The sequence below is a fragment of the Pelobates fuscus genome, chromosome 5 (assembly GCF_036172605.1).
Source record: "Pelobates fuscus isolate aPelFus1 chromosome 5, aPelFus1.pri, whole genome shotgun sequence".
NCBI classification, from domain to species: Eukaryota; Metazoa; Chordata; class Amphibia; order Anura; family Pelobatidae; genus Pelobates; species Pelobates fuscus.
In genome coordinates, this window is record NC_086321.1 from 366,139,185 (window position 1) to 366,159,383 (window position 20,199).

The following is a 20,199-nucleotide window of genomic DNA, read 5'->3' on the forward strand; positions in this document are numbered from 1 at the left end:
ATAACAGATTGGATAACCTGGAAGCTAATAACGTTCCTTCAGTCCCCGAGATTCCCGGGCCGGTTGTCCAACCCACGCCCGCTCTAGGAGGTAACAGTGACCCTCCACCGGCTAGGAAGGTTTCCAACGTTATTAATCCTATTCACCTAATACCGCAGTCTCTCAGACGTGACATCATAGAGGGAAAGGATGTTAACTTGGCCTCGCTACTGATAGCGGCTCTAGACGTGGTTGAAAACAGGGCATACACGTTTGAGGACCTATCAGTAGTGATGAGGGCCAGGGACCCTAGGTTGAATAGGAAACTTAACATCCCTGAGTTTGTCTTGGCATTTGGCCTATACAGAGACGTTATCTGTACTGCTTTTCCCCTCCGCAGAGAGGAGCTAGATTTGTACCTTCACAAGGTGATAGAGCTGGCTTATAAGTACGGGGGCTTTGCCTTTTACGACTATCACAAGTCGTTCTCCGCTAGGTCAGCCGCTTCGTTGTCCCAGTATAATACAGTCACGGACTGGGGTCAGTTAGATACAGAATTGTTTCTTATGCATTTTGCAGGTCTCAAAACCCCTTCCTGTGCCATTTGCTCGTCTGCAGCTCACTCCATTAATTTCTGTCCTGAGAATGTAGCTATCCCCTCTACCAGCAACGCCAACTCCGATTTTCAGTCAACTTCCAACCAGAAGGAGATTAGAGATAAATTAGGCAGGCCAATAGTGTTCTTGGGAAAAGCTCAGGTCTGCAATAATTTTAATGCTGGGGGTTGTAGTTACAGTGCTTGTAGGCTGCTGCATGTGTGCTCGCTTTGTTTCAGGGCACATGCCAAGACGATGTGCCCTAACAAATTGTACCCTAAAAAGGCTTCTACTCCAATAAACATACCGAGTTTGCAACGTTACCTGGCTAATCATCCTTCTTTACATCTGGTGGAATTTCTCACGTCGGGGTTCACTCACGGGTTTCACACAGGCTTTGTCTCTCTCCCCTCAGGCATCCTGGAGTGCCCCAACCTTCAGTCAGCTCTCACAGACCCCGATACCCTACAAGTACTCTTACAGAAAGAAGTGGATAACGGCTTCATGATAGGCCCTTTCACTACTCCTCCTTTCTCCTCATGGAGAACTAACCCTCTAGGTATCGCCACTGGGAAGTTTAACGACAAAAAGAGACTTATTATTGATTTTTCTGCACCACACGCCTCTCCCACACCTAGCCTGAATGCACTAATCCCGTCAGAAGATTTTTCTCTTCAGTACGCTAGAATCGATGATGCCATTCAGGCGATTATTAACTCCGGGAAGGCAGCCTGGTTAAGTAAGTCAGATATTACCAACGCCTTTAAGTTACTTCCCATCCATCAATCACTCTGGCATCTGCACGGAGTTAAGTGGCTAGACAACTACTATTTCGCTACCAGGCTTACTTTCGGCTCCAAAAGTAGCCCCAAGTTATTCGACCTGTTCGCCGAAACCTTGACATGGCTTCTCCTTAACTTCTGCAGATGCCCAGTTGTTATACATTATTTAGATGACTTCCTCGCCATAGAACCTCACCACTGCACTCCACGCAGCCTTCATCTCTTGCTCACGCTCTTCAAAGATTTAGGTGTCCCCGTAGCCCAGGACAAAACTGAAGGTCCCAAAACCGAAATTACTTTTCTGGGGATTACACTCAATTCTGTCACCATGCACGCCAGCCTGCCCCAGGAGAAAGTAGACCGTATTCTATCTTACATTAGCACCTGCATGTCACTAGGCACTTGCACCAGGAAACAGCTACAGTCACTTTTAGGCTCACTTAATTTTGCTATGAGAATAATTCCACAGGGTAGGTCTTTCATTTCCAGGATCCTTTCACTTTTGCACGGTCTCCCTGATGATGACTCCACTACAACCCTAGACGAGTCAGCTACAGCTGACCTGAGAATGTGGCAGCTGTTCCTTTCCTCGTGGAATGGCAGGTCGCTGTTTGTTCCCCCCGTTTCCGACGATTCCCCAGTACTCTGGACTGACGCTTCAGGTGCCTTAGGATATGCGGCCATTTTTGGAGACGAGTGGCTATACGACTCCTGGCCGGTCGAAACCACGTCACTCGAGAGATTCAGTACCACCTCCTCTCTTTTTGAGATCTACCCTATCGTAGCAGCAGCTTACACGTGGGGGGTAGAGTGGAGGGGGCAGTCAGTCAGGTGTTTTTGTGACAACTTAGCTACCTGTAACATCATCAACAAGGGCCGCTCTCAGTCCCTCACGATCATGAACCTAGTCAGGAGACTCACTTGGCTAGCAGCTAATCTCCAGTTCTGCATATCCTGTGTTCACGTCCCAGGTATACAAAATACTGCCGCTGATGCTCTGTCACGCTTCAATTTGCAGGAGTTCTTCAGACTACATCCTACAGCTTCCCGGCAACCCAGGGTACCTCCAAAATTCGAAGACCTGGTAATGCATTAAGCTCTCTCCTACATCTGAGCGGCACGCTTGCTCAGGCGGGTTTATCCCTCAACACGAGGAAAGCCTATTACAGAGCATATGAACTGTTTATGTGTTTCGTTCGTAATTACTGTGTAATAAATGTTTTTTCTGTTGAAACCATGGTTGCTTTCACAACTTTTTGCCACTTTTCTCTTAATCTATCTTACAACACAATCAAACTCTACTTAACGGGAATCCAACACTACATGTTAACCTCCTTTCCCAACAAGTCTCCTTTCCTATCTTCCTACCCTCTTAAAAGTGTCCTCAAAGGCATCCATAACTTGTCAGTACACATACCCACTAAACGCCTTCCCATAGATAGTAAGCTGTTTAAGAACTTGTCCGATATACTCGACACGTCCCCTTTCGAACATATCACAAACCTCGTTGTCAAATCAGCGGCTTATCTAGCCTTTTACGGTTTCTTGAGACCCAAAGAGTTCACCGTAGAGAGAGCCTCTGTTTTCAGCTCGTGCCTCCAGAAGAAACACTTAGTTAAAAATCTAGATCACTACACTCTGTCCGTTACCCGCACCAAAACAAGCCAATCAGGCCCACCAGTGGAAATTAACTTTTATCCCACTTCAACCAAATGGTGTCCCGTTCGTGTATTGGATAAGCTTGTAGCAGCCCAAGCTAATTCCGCTCCCGATAGCCCACTTCTAGATATTCTAGGGAAACCCCTGACCACAAAAATTTTCATGCTTTACATACGCACCCTTTACTCCGTTTGGGACAAAACCCACGGTCATTCTCGGGCCATTCTTTTCGCATTGGAGCAGCCACAGCTGCCTCAGGTAATCATGTACCGACACACATAATTAAAAACATGGGGAGGTGGAAATCATCCGCATACAACAGATACATTCCCAATCCAGAGAAAGAGATAAGGATGGCTTTCTGTGATATGACTAAATGATGTACCGCTTAATAAACGCATTTTGTTTTAATTGGTTATTATTTTTGCCCTCTTTTACAGGCCTAACCTTACGTCAGTTTCGGCACACCTCAACTGACTTGCTATTAAGGAACTACTTATTTTAAACCCTGTTTTCCTCACGTCCTCGGAATGTGCCGTACACAAATAGAAGGCTTGGCCTGTAATTGTGGGAGGCACTTAATTTCCCTATTTAAACCCAGTAAGCCCCTGCTTACCTGTCTTCGACGATCTCGGAAGTGCCCCTCCCACCGCACCCTCAATTTTATCATTTTCCTAGGTGGGCCCTCTTTTACAGGCCTAACCTTACGTCAGTTTCGGCACACCTCAACTGACTTGCTATTAAGGAACTACTTATTTTAAACCCTGTTTTCCTTACGTCCTCGGAATGTGCCGTACACAAATATATATATTTTTTTTTTTATTAAAAAGAAGAAAGTATAAATGTGTATAAAAAAAAAAATGAATGGAGAGTCCACATTAGGGTCTCTAGGCCCTGCCAAATAAAATGAAGAGTTTATGTGAATATCCCCAGGCACCTAGTTATTTAGGCCACCAGCTTGGAGTAGGCTGTCCAGGTGTGTAGCACGCACTTCGCAATTTGGTTAAACTGAAAGCAACAATCATTGAGTACCAGTAAAAAAAAAAAAAAAAATCAGTAAAGTGCCAAGTGCAGGACTTGGAAACACGCTATTCCTCGTGACCAAGTAAAAGTTCCGTCTCTGTGCCGCACACCAACAACGCGTTTCGCAATACTTGATCAGCTCAGTATATCACACTGAAGCCTCCTACAAGAGACTATATAGGCCCCATGGCGAAGCCTCTCCTACACGGGAGACACTTTGCTAATTGATCGGGTGAAGGATAATTTCACCTTAAATGAAGATTGCCCACCATATCCATTACTGTGCATTATACATTAGAGCGAAGGGTGGGCTCTAAAGTCTGTGTTACCTGCACACTTCATTAAAGCCATTGTCTACCCACTGTATTAAGAGTGTGTCCAGGGCCCTATTTAACGGTGCCCTGCATAGAGTACTAAGAGGAAGCATTTCCCAGGTAAGTGGAATAATCTCATAAGAGCAGGCACTAGGTTTTTAGATTAGGACCTGCCAAGAATGGGGTACATTGGTGTTGTGGGAGGATTATGCAATGTATGATCATATAGTGTAAGTAAACCTCATTATTTTTGCCCAAGTGAGGTATTAAAAAACAAACAAAAAAAAAACATTCTTTGAGCTTTGAAATTGAGGTTACACACTTTTTTTGCTAGCTTACAAGTTACACTATAATATGTTTTTCTTTCTTTCTAAAACCTCATATATGTTAGTGGGCATGTTGGGTTACTCAGATTTACATCCACATTTCAAAATCTCCAACACAGTCAGCAGAATTGCTATAACCTTCTTCAAATAAGAAGACCAAAGGACTCAAGAGTAAATTTGTTCTTGTGCTAGCAATGAGGCCACATGATGTTGTCATGGGTAGTGTTCCCACGCAGGTCCAATCACATCTGAAAGGGTTGGCAACAAGGAAGAACCAAAGGGTGGGTATTAGAGCAGTGCAACACCTATGGACCACAGATCACGGTCATACTAGATGGAAGTTACCATTTAATAGCTATTAAGGCAATTAAATATATATAATTTTTAAAATGTGTTACATATTTGTTGTTTTAAGGGTTATTTAAGTTATATATTTATTTTTAAATGTTGCGTTATTTTGTCTTCCAGGCACTCGGTGTGAAAGCAGCAGGCAGATTTATTGTAACAAAACAGACAGCAATGTTTCGACCTACTAAGAGGTCTTTGTCAAGCTGACTGGCGAAACGCGCGCTTCAGGGGCACTGGTAGCTGTCCATTTACAGTTGGATGTCAGCCTGCTATTGCCGCATGGAGGTAGATAGTTCTGGTATACCTAATGTAACACAGAGAAGAGAGGGAGTCTGACTAACACTGCTATTGCCGCATACCTGATCACGGAAACTGACACCATAGCTACAACCAACAATACCTGATCTAGTCTCCACTGAGATTTGCTGAGCCTCAGATCTATAGAGGCTCAAGTGTTAGGAAACCTCTGCACCTTGTCTATGCTAATTATCATCGCAGTACATAAGCGGCGATATCCAGCTATTTAGCCTGGCTTATGTTCAAACTACCATATCTGGGCAAGATCAGGCAAGGTGGGGTATTAGTGAGAGAATAGAATTTTGGGTAATGGGTGCCCTTGAAGGCACTTTAGGTTGCACCATTTATCCAGATTAGGAATATCTATTCCCTCTCCCTTCCCAGTATACTCTTCATTGCTTTATAGTTACTATTCTGTAATCTTCTGTATACCAATTGAAAGCACACATATAGAGAGTATTCAATATCTATTCTCTGCACATCAATGCGCTACCATTCCCTCACGTAGTACTATAACCACTTTAGGTACTACTTGTGGATATTAGCATTGACCTATCCTCATAAGTGGAAACTACTTTGTTTATAACCGCTTTATCAATATATGAGGTTTATACTTGCGTCTATCTTCTGTCCGTACTCCCACCTCTGATGCTCTCCTTCCAGACTTCTCGAGGGCTGCACCGTTCCTGTAGAACTCGCTTCCCTCTCCGTTAGATGCTCACCCAGTTTCCACTCCTTCAAAAAATCATTAAAAACCCACTTCTTTATAAAAGCGTATCAATTAAACTGTTAATAGCTCCTGACTGATTCCTCTCTTGCAACTGTCGCTAGTCTAATACTCTCCTTACCTTTTGTGTCACTTTACCCCACTCCCTCTAGCATGTAAGCTCATTGAGCAGGGCCCTCAACCCCTCTGTTCCTGTGTGTCCAACTTGTCTAGTTACAACTACATGTCCGTTCGCCCACCCACTGTAAAGCGCTGTGGAATTTGATGGCGCTATATAAATAATAATTCTAACCATTTGCGTTTTAGGTGTATCCATTACCTATTTTACTAAGTAATAAAAGTTACGTTTTAATTAACACTTGCTCTCACATAGATAGAACTGTGGAGATTTTTTTGTTTTTCCTAATTGCATGTCTAACTTCGTTCCATGTTTTTTTTTTTTACTTTTTTAAAGTACGAAAAAAAAAAGTAACTAGAATTCAGCAACTTCTCTCTTGTCTGCTGCACTCCTTCTCGGTCATCACTGCACATCATCCAGTTCAGGTCCATGGTCCAGTAATAGTCAGGGATGCACGCAATAGAGTAAGTGAAGGAAGGAGGGAGGGCCGCCAGATTGGAAAACAATGTTTTCACCACCATCAGCATTTATAGAACTGAAGCCCACTCTGTCTCTTTGTATCCAACTTTATAACAAGATGAACAATGAATGGTAACACTCTTGACTTAGTCTTCACCAATCTCTGTACCACCTCTAATCTCTCCGATATTCCATTTACTCCGACCACCACCTGACCTTTGACATCGGCATACCCCGTACCCAAATTACACAACCCTCACCACATCAGTCTCACAGAATCCTCCACTTTCTTGACCTGCAGCGATTCTCCACCAACCACCAAAGTCTCCTTTCACCCATCTCAAACCTCACCTGCTATAACACTACAACTCCACTCTCTCATATCAACTAGACATCGTGGCATCTCCTACACTTAAACGCAGCAAGCTCCCCAATTAAAAACCTGGCACACCAAACTGGCCCGAAACCTTAAAAAATTATCCAGAATTGCTGGAGAAAGTCTCACTCTGCATCTGACTTCCTTCACTATACATTTATGCTGCACTCCTACAGTCTGGCTCATTCCTCTGTAAAAGAAAACTACTTCAATACACTCATAACCACATTCGCCTGCAAAGACCCTGTTTCATGCTTTTAACGCTCTTCTTTGCCCTGTTGCACCCCCACCTCCTCCTCCTAACTTGACCACCACAAACTTTGAAACTCACTTCACTGAGAGGATGGCTCTCCATCCCCTACCAATTTGCCCCCTAACTACACTGTCTCCACTGTTCTATACTCATTTGCAACCGATACAGCAGAAGAGGTTTCTGCTCCGGTCCTCCTGCCCCACCACCTGTTCCCTTGATCCTATTCCCTCGTACCTCATCCGCACTTTGTCTCCTGCTCTTGCTGTGCCTCTCACTAAAAGTTTCAATCTTCTATGGCATATTTCCTCTACCCTTCAAACATGCAACTATAACCCCAATTGTGAAAAAGTTCAATCTCTGGCCTCTTCTCCCAACCCTCTCTGTTGGTGTTCCCCAAGGGTCTGTCCTTGGTCCCCTATTGTTCTCAATCTATACTGCCTCACTTGGTAAGCTCATCAGCTCCTTCGTCGTCCAGTATCACTTCTATGCGAATGATGCAAATTTACCTGTCCTCCCCTGATTTCTCACCACTCCTTTTGACTCGTGTCTCTTGCTGCCTCTCCGCGATTTCCAACTGGATGGCTGCTCACTTCCTTAAACTCAATCTGTCCAAAACAGAACTTCTGGTCTTCTCTTACCTCAAGTGTTGATACACCCTTGTCGGTTTCCCTCTAAGTCAATGACGCTACCATCAGCTCTACCTCGAAGGCTGGTATTGTGTGTGAAGGTGTTAATAGTCTAATATTTTCTCTCCCTCTGTGCAGTCCTGTCTCCTTCACCTTTACTTATTTTAAAAGGGGAAGGAGGGAGGGGTGCACGGAGATTGGGATAAATGAATTAAAACCACTAGGGTTATTCACTAAAGTGAGCATTCAAAGGGAAATAAAAATTTAAGGTACACAGTGCCGACGACTGATGTAGATTTTGCACATAACATTAGGCAGTTCAAAACAGAGTACCGGCCTGCCTAAGTCACGTGCGCAGGGGTGCCAATATCTCTGTATGTGCAGTGTTTAAAGCACATTCCTACCACTGTGATCAATTCTAAAAGCAGCAAGTGATCATGGAGGTTGGAGTAAGCCTACTAACCCAAGGGTTGAGGAAACACTAATCACCATAAGCACTGCAGACCACCCTAGTGTACATGTTGCCAGGAGTGCTCTGGGGCCATCCCACAGCTGATCTAAGTGCCCAGCAGGAGCCAGGTAAGTTGTCATCATGTACAGCATTTGATATCTTACAGTCGTACAACTTCAAAACACTCATTGCACAAAAACCACGGCAGCTAGCTTTATGGAGCTTGGTAAATTCCTTTAAGCCGTCCTTGTAATGGCAAGTTCACATGAAAAAGTGGTCCTCTAGGCACTCACATATAATGCAGTATGTAAACTAGGTTACTGCATAAGCCCACCTTTACCGTCCTCCTTCAATTTGTAGAGGTGTTTTTCTTTTCTTTTGATTTTGTAAATAACGAAAGATGTGTGCAATGCATTCAAAGAGAATGGAAGTAACCAATTACCTACTAAACATTTTCAATATAAAACGACGATGAATGACATAGTACTAGTAACTAACTAAATATATACATATGCACTTAAGGCATGCATTCGAAAAAAGAAAACAAGTCTGGATACGGAGTAGTTTCATATACATATTTATATATATATATTTACACACATGTATATCATGTACAAAGCTACATTCTATACCCCAGGGCAGGGTCAATGATGAAAATAAATACTGAGAAATCTGAAAAACAAAAAAAAATGTTTTTCCCTGCTCACACAAGTTAGGTCTTACAATAAAACAGGCAGCAATAGCAAACAGCCTTCTGATAAAACGAAATTAACAAAGGTTACAGACAACAGATGGATTAAAATAAATTCAGATAACTGAAATGTTTTTAGATGTTCTAAAGAAAGCACATAAAGTACATTAAGATTGAGGACAGCTGATATAAAACCGTGATGGTAAACTTTGGATCTGTAGATATCTGTATAAACTGAATTTCCTTGCTATCTAAGCATTATGGGAAATGTAGTTTTAAAACTTCTGCAGAGCCACAGTTAGCTTTTACTTAACTATAAGGTTTTAGTACAAAAAGCAAAATAATATCAGATTTGCAAGATAACCCTTCGGAAAGGATCTAATCCTACCATTTCATGTTGTCAAAAATCATACTCTTTTTACAGAAAGGAATATTGTAAAGCCCCACAATGTAATTATATTAAATCCTTTGGTACATCTTGTATTACTTACAGTAGAATAAATATTTAATTATACATAGTGTTATACTGGCTAGTAAAAAGACATCTGGTATTTTGTGTGCAATAATGTGGTTTGCATTTATAAGGATGGGAAAAGTCGTTAAGCAAATGTATATTGCATTTATCGTAAATGCAAACTACATTTATCATAGACACAAACCGTCACTCAGTCTACTACTCAATTAGTATAACTCTATTTAAAAAAAAAAATTAATAGTCATACCTCTGAAAAGGTTTTATATTACATTAAATGTGAGCGTACAAGCGTGTGAAATATATAACTATAATTAGTGTTACCATATATATATAGACTTATAGAAAATGACTTCAATTTTATAGAAAATACAATTCAGCGGTGAATGTGCATGAATGCTTTTGAAAAAAAGTGTCAAGTTTTAGCATTTCCCTCCCCACCCCCCCACCCTCCATATAAAAGTATTTTTAAGCAGAAATTAAAAAGATGGTAAATAGGCAGAATAGGCGACACGGAAGAGAAAATAAAAATAAAAGGGAGTTAAATTCACCCGATTTATAAAACTTGCAGGACCTCTACTGTGTACAGATAGTATGCCGAAAACACCACAACAGCCTGCTCTCGTAAATGCAGTGGGGTTTCATCCATTAAACCGAGCAGTGTAGAAAACGGATAGTGGAACTGAAGTCCGTGGTAGCCATACAGAAAATACATTTTTAAATGTGTTATTTTTCTGGCTCAGCTATTTTAGTCTGTAGTTCCTTGCCGACTTAATAATTGTTAAGTGATGTAAATATCTAACCGATACAGCCTCCTGAATTATCTGCTACTTAACACCACATTTGTGTTGGCCAGTGATTTGGGGATTTTACAAAACTGAACTTTAAACCAACCAAACTTGTCTACAACTCACAAAACAGAACTTAGGATCTCAAACTAGCATGGCTGGGAAAATTAAAGATTTCGGAATACATTTTTCAATCGGCCACCGATTATAAAATAAATTGGTCAAAAATTTAAACCGTGGAAGTTCAGGAGTGAAAAACTGCAAGTGAAGACCCAGAGGTATGGTTTTTACTTTAATTGAGTTGGTCAGGGTGTAGCCACTAAAACAAGAGTACAAAAATCACTCTCTCTTGGTGATTAATCACAGCTGTTAAAATTATTTTGGTTTAAAGAGTTTCTCAGGAAACTCGGCATCGAATTTAGGCAACTTTTTAAAATTAAGGAGCCAGAGGCTTTGCCTATAACCTTCCTATTTTTGTCCAAATTCCACAGGATGCAGGACATTGGGAGACGCTAACTGGTACAGGGTGGTAATGTCATGGTTTATTTAGGCCCCTGACAGGCAATGTTTGGCAAACCACCTTCTGTAGTTGAAGAACAATAACAGGACTACAACAAGGCTTACAGTGCAGGCGCACCTCCGTTTGCTAAACAAATGTCACTATGTATTTACAAAGATGGTCAACATTGTAGAAACTTTGTACACCTATCTGGTGTCCCTTCAACTCTGACTGGGTTTATTTAGAACATCTGCTTGTTGACTATGGATTTTGCATATCTTAATTAAATGCCACAAAATCAAAAAACTATACATATATAAAAAACTGAATAATACTGATATTTGTGGAGTAGGGTGAGTTACAAATATAGTTTGTTTCAGAATTAAATAATAAAATTTAAAAAAATACGGTTTAATGATGGTTCATAAAGCTCTTGTTTTGTGACCAATCTCAATTTAAAGATCTTGCGATGTTTTGGCAAAAATAAAGTGTAGGATTGTGAAAGTCTTCTTAATGACCATCAGGTTTAAATGAAAACTGAAAAAAAAAAAAAAAAAAAAACTAAGACGCATATTTGCCACCATTTGAAACCACTAATTTCTTGCTCGCTCTATATTGGGCCTTTAAGCGCCTAGTAATAAAAATAGTGAGCTAAATATGTGTAATTTGTTTTTATAAATCGGGGACTACTCAATTATTTTGAGTGCCAGACATCTGGCAAAACTACACTTTTGGAATGGTGAGATCACAAATAAATGTCCACTTCAAAATAAGCAATTTAAAATAAGGCCATAAATTCTCAAACTCTGTCCTTCGGTCCAAAACAATAGAGGTGATAGTGGTCACCTTGTTCAAGCAGCTCGATACCAGTCCCAGGTACTGGCAAAACTACATATTAAAGAAAATATGATCAAAATGAATTTCAAAATACACTTTTAAATATATTACATCTTAAACACATTCTGCCTGGAAGATACAATAAATATAAAGAAAGGTTCACAAAAAAAAAGTTAATTAAATGTAAAGATAAACCTTAAACTTTAGTTACATTATTTAAAAACACTGTAGAACTTCATTTTAGAACTGGTATAAAACACAATATTAATAATGTTGAAAAGCTAGATGAAAATAGAGGTATAAGTGAACTTTTTTTTCCATGTCTACATTGAGCATATTTAGCTTTTCTTCACTTGCTGTGATATCCAGACGGTCACAGCCCATCTACTAAGAGATTATACATTAGATTTTTTTTTTCTGTAAGTCACTTAAGCCCTGCTTTTTTATAAAGTGCTCTAAAATTATACTACAACAATGTCCTACCCATGAAAGTTTCTAAAACTTTAGCGACATAAAGTTTATTTTGTTCTGAGAACAAGCAGTTGAATACATTAGAAAATACTAATTTAGTTACCAACACAGCAATCAAATCCAAAATGGTTTTAAATGAAACTTCTTAAGTTTGGGGCACTATTGTTTAACGTTCATTTAAGAAAGAAAGAAAGAAAAAAAAAAACACTTTGTATTTTATCAATTGAACTTATCCTGGAGCATAAAAAAAAAATATATATATATATATATTTTTTAAACTGCGTTATATAGAGGTGGTATATTTAAAAGAGCCACTGACATTTAAATGTTAATTCTGTTGCTTTTATAGAATCAAAAGTTATTTTAAAAGGAGGTTTAAGAAAAATGCAGTGTGTTTTGGGTTTTTACCATCACTTACCCAACAGAGAGCGGTTAGTATAACACTTTCTCTATTACTGTAGTTAGATAACCTGTTTGTATTAAAAAAACAAACAAAAAAAAACAACCAAACCAATATTAGATCTAATTGAATGGAGTCGGTCATTACCTCGTATCCATTTCCAGCACTTGACGGCGTGTAGCCACAGCTTGTGAACATACCTGCATCTGATCCAACATCCTGAGCCATTTACCCAAAAAGGTTACTCTCCTGACAGACTGCAAGCTATGTCTATTAGGTGTACAGACTCATATGATGCTACCCCATCAGTCAAAAACCAACTAGATAATGATTTTTTTTTTTAATTACCTGCTAATATAAACATGTGTTGACCCTTTCGCCCAATGAACAGAGACTATTAGCAGAATAAAAAGGAATTCAGAAACACTATCCCTTTACAATCCCCATCAATTCTGAGTAAAACAGAGCATATGTGTCTACAAAGCAATGCTGTAAGATCGGTCGTTCAGTGCTTTTTTTTTTAAATAGATTTTTTTTTGCAGCAGCAAAAGAAAAGTTATTTGTAGAATGTTTGGAACGTCTTTGATCAGCACAACATTTTATCTGTTGCTCTTTAAATAACTGTGGAACGCAAAGATAAAAGATAGGTAATACTATCTACCATTTAAATGCTCTCTCTCAAACCACATCTTTGGATCGGCAGATTCTGCCTCCCCCAGCATGGATTCAAATATACCAGATATATGTTACTCTGCTTGCATCTCAAAGTCTGCACACATATAAAACATGCACAAGACCAGTACTCCTCTCCTTGTACTCTGCAGTATTCCTTTGTATTTTATAGGAATTGGTTATAATAAAGTTGTTGTTTTTTAAAATAGTTCACTAATTGAAACCTGGACTTATAAGACATGCTGGCCCAACCTCTTTCTTTGATGTAGACACAGTAACAGATCTTCAAGCCAATTGCACCCGCCATTAAACCTGCCTTTAAAATGGAGTGCCTCTCTTTCCCATTACTGATTTCGTATAGAGAAAGGAACATTGAAATTGTCAGCAAAAATTTGACAAAAGATTTTTTTTCTTTTTTCTTTTTATCCATTAGGTTAACATAAAGTATCACTCCCTACTTGTTTATGTGCAAAAAGGACCAGCCAACTGAATATAAAACAAAGTTACATGCCTCTCAAATCCAAATTTTCTTTTCAAATTTGCAGCTGTTCTTCTGCATGTTCAGCAAAGAAACTTACAGACTTTAAATGCTCGCTTGGTTGCTTTAAGAAAAACAAAAACAGTTTATATAACCATTTGAACAACCACCAGTTATTTTACACGAGCTGAACAGGTTAAAAGACGAGGAGTCAGTGAGTCCCTTTTACTGCTGTGCGAATAGGAACGAGTGTTAGCAGGTGTGTCGGCTAGAGAGTGGTGGATGAAAACTCACGGGATAGCGACATGCCGTCTTATGGCCGAATGATGGCTTCCAACAAGATTGCATGAATCATGTGGTTGACACAGAGTCGAAATGTTAAAATGTCTGATTAAAGAGTACAAAAAAAAAATATATATAATAAAAAATAAAATCATGCAGAGTATTTCGAGAGCGTCATCCTTTTTTTCACTCACTGCTGCCCATGACCTGCCAAACAATAAGGTGACTCCTTTCAACTTTGGTCACAGATGGTTCAAATTGTAACGAGTCATCTAAAGGTTCTGATTCACCACAGTCATCCCCTGTAGGGAAGAAAAAAAAAAATTAGACATAAAATACCATTAAGTAGAAGGATACACACATTTATATTTTAGTTATTTTAAATTGATCTTGGCATATTTAGCCACCTGAGGACCAATATTATTTATTGCAGTCCTCACAAGCTGCCAGAGCTCCTAATACAAATTTTTTAAAAAAATAAAAAAAATAGTTCAAACTCGAGATCTGAGGAGACCCTCGCTGATTTAATTTGAGTTTAGTTACGGGACTGTAAGGTGAAATAAGTGCTGAGAACCCATTCTAGTTTGGGCAGATTTGTGAATGACTTATTGATTTTTTTTTGACACATTCTTTCAATCAAGTCTTTTTTATCATATTTCTTTTTCTTGTATTCGGTTTTAACCTTCTATTTAGTGAAATATACCTGTATATATATATTTTTAAACACTTTATAAAATAAATTATATTTAAAAAGAAAATATGTAGCTACCCATTCTGAAATCAATGTACCCTTCCCCTCCACTCATCACCAGCATGGACTTCTGGCTGGGACTGGAGAGGTCTTGCTGAGAGGAGGCCCCTTTTTCTCCCAAAATTTCAGGATTAATCTCACCGGATGAAGAAATAACCTGCCCTGCAAAACAAGACAAAAAGCTGGTTAGAACTCATTAATCATTATACAGTAATCAAGGTTTACAGAAATCTGAGGAAAACGAAAATAATGAACAGGTAAACTGCAATAATGCCAAAGCATTGAGACACCAGTACTATTCTGTAGTCACTGCAATGCCATTAATTTTGTGAACAACAAACCCTAAAATAAACAATTGCCCATAAAGTGTCCATGCGCAATGTATGGTATAAAATACGATCTAAAAATGGGATCTGTAAAATTTCCCAGAAAATGTACAGATCCAGAGAAATCCAAATCCATCCTGTCGCATCACTACGAAGCCCAACCTGCAAACTAACTAGAATAAAATTTAAGTTCATGGTGTCACTGAAACGCCTCCTTAAATATAGTAAAATAAGGTTTAAAGCAAGAATTTGTCTCCCTCTAGTGGTAAACCAATTAATTCCCAATTCCTGCAGAGGCTAAGGCCAGGAAAAATATTTGCATATAAAAGCTTACCTGGTACTGCCACAAAAAATTTGACAGCATCTCGATGTCCATGGAAACAAAGCTGGGCATGAGCCATTGAACAATACGGTATGAAAGTGCCTGGTGTTACTTTGTCGCTGTTCTCATCGCCATATACCCTTATGACGCTCCCTGGACGACTCCCGCTACCTGGCAACGTTTTGTTAGCTTTACACAGGAAGAGAGCAGGAGAAATTCATTTTAGTGGCAGAGTATCTAGATCAAGCAGGCATATCTACAAAAACATTTGGTGGTGTCATCTAAAAGCCAAAGCCAGTGCGGGAACAGCGTGGGATCTCTAGAATAAGCTTGAGAATCTAGTAACAGACCAGCATGCTTAGTATCTAGAGGAGGGAGGTCATGGATTGTGCCTTTTGTTTATCTAGCACAAGACTAACTTAACTCACTCAACACAAAGAACCTTGTGTGCATCTCAAATCTTGTTAAGAACATTGCTTAATGATCTCTTCCAAGAAAAACTCACCTTTTATCTCCAAGGTTACGCTCTTTTAGACTTGTGTAATATGTGCCAGTGTCTGTAACTGGTTTCTTAAAGATCATTATACACAGACAGATACTGTAACAAACTCAAAGAGTTTGGCTTCAGAGCTAGAGAGAAAACCAAACCTACAGACATTTTAATTAAAACAGGTTTAAAAAAAATAAAATAAAAAAGCCCAATATTGTTTCAGTTTTTAAAGAGTTATCTCACAGCATCAGCAAAATGAAGGGACTTTGTTCAGTTAATCAGCAGACCCACTTTAAGTTTATAAACAAAGGGTTTGACTCAATCTTGAAGAGAGTCTGGTACAACAAGAGAGCACTGCTTCTAGTCTGGACCTTGCAAAACGCAATTAATTGATCCAAGTAGGTTTCCAGTCAATAATTCTCTCTCCTGACTACTCTGAAATACATAACATAAAACACATTTTCAGAGACTTTAAAAGCAAGCTCCTCTTCTGAGCTCACCAAAAAGGAACTACCAGTGCATCCAAAAATCTTTGGTAAAAAACAGATATAGCATACATTTTTTTTTTGGTCCCTACATCTCCCAGTTGTGGGAAAAACAGCTGTCTGTAAAACAATGTTTGAAATAAATATGCGTATTTCTAAACACTGATAGGGTTTCATTTTCAAAAGGACCAGTGACATTTGGATGAGACACCATTGAGATGAGACATTCACTTGCCTAATAACAGGCATTGCTACACTCACCAACATAAAAAAGAGATATTATCACTGCCCGTGGATGGTCATCGTGCTTGGTGCAGTTGTGGCCAGGCACCCAGATCTGTACCCACTATAAAGAAATGAAGACCCCCAAAATCAAGCTTAATGTGTCCAAATGAGATTCACTTAACCAGCATACTTGGTAGGCCCAAACCCATTTTAAACTAATTGACGTTTTCACATGTAATACACAGAAAATAAATAGCAACATAATGTGCAAGTAATGAAGTCCTACCTAGAACATTACATTAATCTTAAAATACTCACTGAGCACTGTGAAATGAATAGGCACAACATAAATTATAACAAAAAGGTCCACTGGAGAACAACCCAGCCCGAGAGAAATAATTAATTGGGAGGGAATGTTAAAACTTCCAGTTTAAACAGAAAGGCCAGCAATTTTAGCTTTTTGCCTTAAAAAGTGAACGGTGAAAGTACTTCACTGGAGCCAAGAGTTTATGCTACTGCAGTGTTTACGAGGGTGAACGTAGCAGCAAGTAGATGATGCACGTTTCAAACTTCTCCTACAGGGACAAATTGTCTCTCCATAAAGGCTCTGGTGTGCTTATGTGGACATAATGGCAAAATGCCATACAAGCACATGTGCAGAAGTTAAAATGGAATAGTGCAACTTTTAGTTAGTTTCCAAAAGTTATGGTTCAGTGCTGTTCTACTGGTGTACAGTAAAAAATTGCCTTGCAGAAATTGCAGTATAACTCCCACCCATGAATTGCCAGTTGTATGGGTCTCAAAAATACTTTTTATCACGAAAAACACGATGGGAATCCAAGAACCACTTCTTGAATGTTTTTATGTTTTCTGTGTAACCCAGATATGGCCATGCTCATTTCTCTGCTACTGACACCCAACACTGATCTTTCCCCAACTTCTGGTCACGTGTCCAACTGCCTTGTACTCCATCTTTAACCATATGACTACCAGTTTATGAAAACCAATCTCCAAAAAACAAAAACAAAAAAAAAAACACAGAACTTACGGTCTTTTATCGTGTAAACACCCAATTTCTGCTAATCTACCTTCTGGTCAACGGACCATCAACCCTACCTCACAGGCTGAAAAAGACACCAAGAAGGAGCCTACCAGGTATACTGGTGGGAAGCATCACTTGATCATTTTAAGCTTGCTGTTGCAGACTTACTTTTCATTAGAAGACATTTGCGTGAGCGATCACAGACACACTGGACTAATCAAGTGGTGGAGGGGAGGATGAGAAAAGCTCTTTCCACTGGCAGCACAGATCTATTTCCCCATACTCCCACGTTGCATGCTCTGTTGTATTACAGTCACCGGGACGTGACATAATATAGCAGTGCCTTCTATTGGTAATAAACCGAAGTGCAGTAGGAGATCTGTGCCACTTGGGTGGAGTCGAGAACAGATCTTATGCTCCAAAGAGTTTGAATAAATGGGGGCAACCTAAACTTTAACATCTATGCTAGATTTACAGGACACATCCAATAACATTAGAAGGTCATTACAAAGAAAGGGGGGACAGTGGGGTGCAAAGATGAAGAGCTTCAGAGATAAATGGTTTCACGTAGTAAAAGAGTGGAGCGAAAGATTATAAAAATAAGATTAGCTGCAAAACATGAGGTTACGCTATCATTGCCGAGCAGACTGGTCATCTTTTAGTAAACATAAAAACTACTGCAAGAACTTCAGGGAGAGACACTCAGGAACATACAAGATGTGAGTCTACGCAGCCAAGGTGGCTACTGAAAGCCGTAGTAATTTCGTTCAGCATGTAGACTTACCCCGCAACCCAAGTAACCGGCCCTGGTGCAGTATTATGGCTACAGTAAGACAGTAAGGGGAATAATGGACAGGGGGGAACAGTAAAGGATTAATGAGAACCCGCTATTGAAAGTACCTAAAATTCTAACTTACAGTGGGCCTTGTTTATTATCATGCACCCTCCAAAAACCTGTTACTAAGTATTGTTGGTACTTGCAAGCAATCTAGGCTGATGATAAACCCATCAAGTTCAACCAGTTTACACATCCCTGTGTGAAATAAATCATGCAAAAAACCCTAAACGGAACAGTTAGATTTCATGTAAGATGGGATCCAAGTGAAATCAAGAGGTTTAGGTAATATTTGCAGGGATAGAGAAGGACTAAAAATCTTTGAGATGGAAAAGCCAAGGTACCAGAAAAGGGCTTATTATATGTTTAATTGGAGATCCTAAAAAAAATATATATATATATATATCTTTAGCTTTTGCAATTTAAGTACTTCCTGGGGATTTAATGTCATTACCCAACATAATGGTACTCCTTTATGGGCCTTGGAAAGAAACAAATAAGGAGACTACCTTGCTGGGGAATCTAACTGGCACCCTGAGGCAGTACATCTGGAGCACTAACCACTGAACTCTCTGCTTAGATTAAAATCTGACAAATTTAGTGGTGGGTATTCTCACATGAATGATTCAAATCTAAGGGATTGAATACTATTCTATTCTGCTTGCCCTATAACCCCTTACCTCTGCCCCACTGCCCATAATGCGGTTTGTATACAGGGAGTCATACATTTTGGATTGAGGCCCCTCAGAAGGGACCCCCAGTTGTGGCCCTTCATGATAAAGACAGCTTGGATAAAAAGTTCATTACTTCAGATGATTGTGGGTCATTAAGCAAGAAATACATTTTAATTAAAAAAAATAAAAACAAAAAACAAACACAACACAATAAATACTAACTTGCTTTTTCTGAAAATTCCATAACAGATTTATGTAAAGATATAATGCTACTTACTTTCTGTCAGAGGGATTGAAATAATCACTCCATTCCCTGTCCCGACCCAAAGTCGATTACATGATACCATAAGAGCGGTTATTCTCACAAACGAGAACCCAAGCTTCCCAGTTCCTAATATGAAAAGATAAAATCATCAATTAATCAGAGTTATCATAAATATGAAAACAATGCTTCACAAACACGGTTGATTGTAATCCTGCGAATCCAGCGGGCTACAAACCATGTTTGCAAGGTGAAATCACCGAACATGCTCCTGGTTCTTAGTCTTCCATATCCATACCAGATTTTTGATACTTTTTGCCAACAAACACAGAGCTGTATACTAGAATGCACTGTTTAATTACAGCAGCAATAAAGAACCAAAATGTTACTTGCAAAATAAATCATAAGTGCATCAAGAGAAAGCCTTTGCTAGTGTCTCTTAGCAAGGTGTATTGATCGCTACGCCACATTCATTGCTTATCAATAGCTAGTAGAAGGGAGTTATAGAGAATGTGTGTCACTGTTTTATATTTCAAATTACATTTAAGGAGAGCAAAAGACAAGTTGCAAGAGAGTGCTGAAAATGGACAACAGCTCAATTAGCCTGCCCTTCGGTGGAGCTCAGTTCTCAAGCTGGTTTTAGCTCATCTTGTGCCATTTCAAAAAGAGTCAGGCCGTTCGCATCTCCGACTGATTCCACCAAAAGGGGCAGAACAGATCCAAAATGAGAGATACAGCAACCCCAGACGATCGTTTCAACCTTGTTAGGCATCGTCAGTGACGTGTAGCCGATAGCTCTCTAGGCACCATGCGCAAGGGGTGAACTTGTTTTTCGCTCACTATGAAATTTGTTACACTTTTAT

At 39.5% G+C, this 20,199-nt stretch overlaps 1 protein-coding gene across 3 annotated transcripts in view; it reads right to left on the minus strand.

The window, feature by feature from the left end:
* Positions 1 to 12,361: 12,361 nt before the first annotated feature.
* SPAG9 (sperm associated antigen 9) overlaps positions 12,362 to 20,199 on the minus strand; it is a 70,630-nt gene continuing 62,792 nt past the window's right edge. For 2 of the 3 annotated variants that reach the window (XM_063456072.1, XM_063456075.1), the window contains 5 exons: positions 19,352 to 19,465; positions 18,350 to 18,388; positions 15,336 to 15,512; positions 14,694 to 14,837; positions 12,362 to 14,226 (listed from right to left, as the gene is read on the minus strand). In XM_063456072.1, the coding sequence (XP_063312142.1) occupies positions 14,111 to 14,226; positions 14,694 to 14,837; positions 15,336 to 15,512; positions 18,350 to 18,388; positions 19,352 to 19,465 (590 nt within the window). In that variant the 3' untranslated portion in view covers positions 12,362 to 14,110. The remainder of the gene's footprint in view (positions 14,227 to 14,693; positions 14,838 to 15,335; positions 15,513 to 18,349; positions 18,389 to 19,351; positions 19,466 to 20,199) is intronic. The other variant, XM_063456074.1, reaches the window with a different exon arrangement.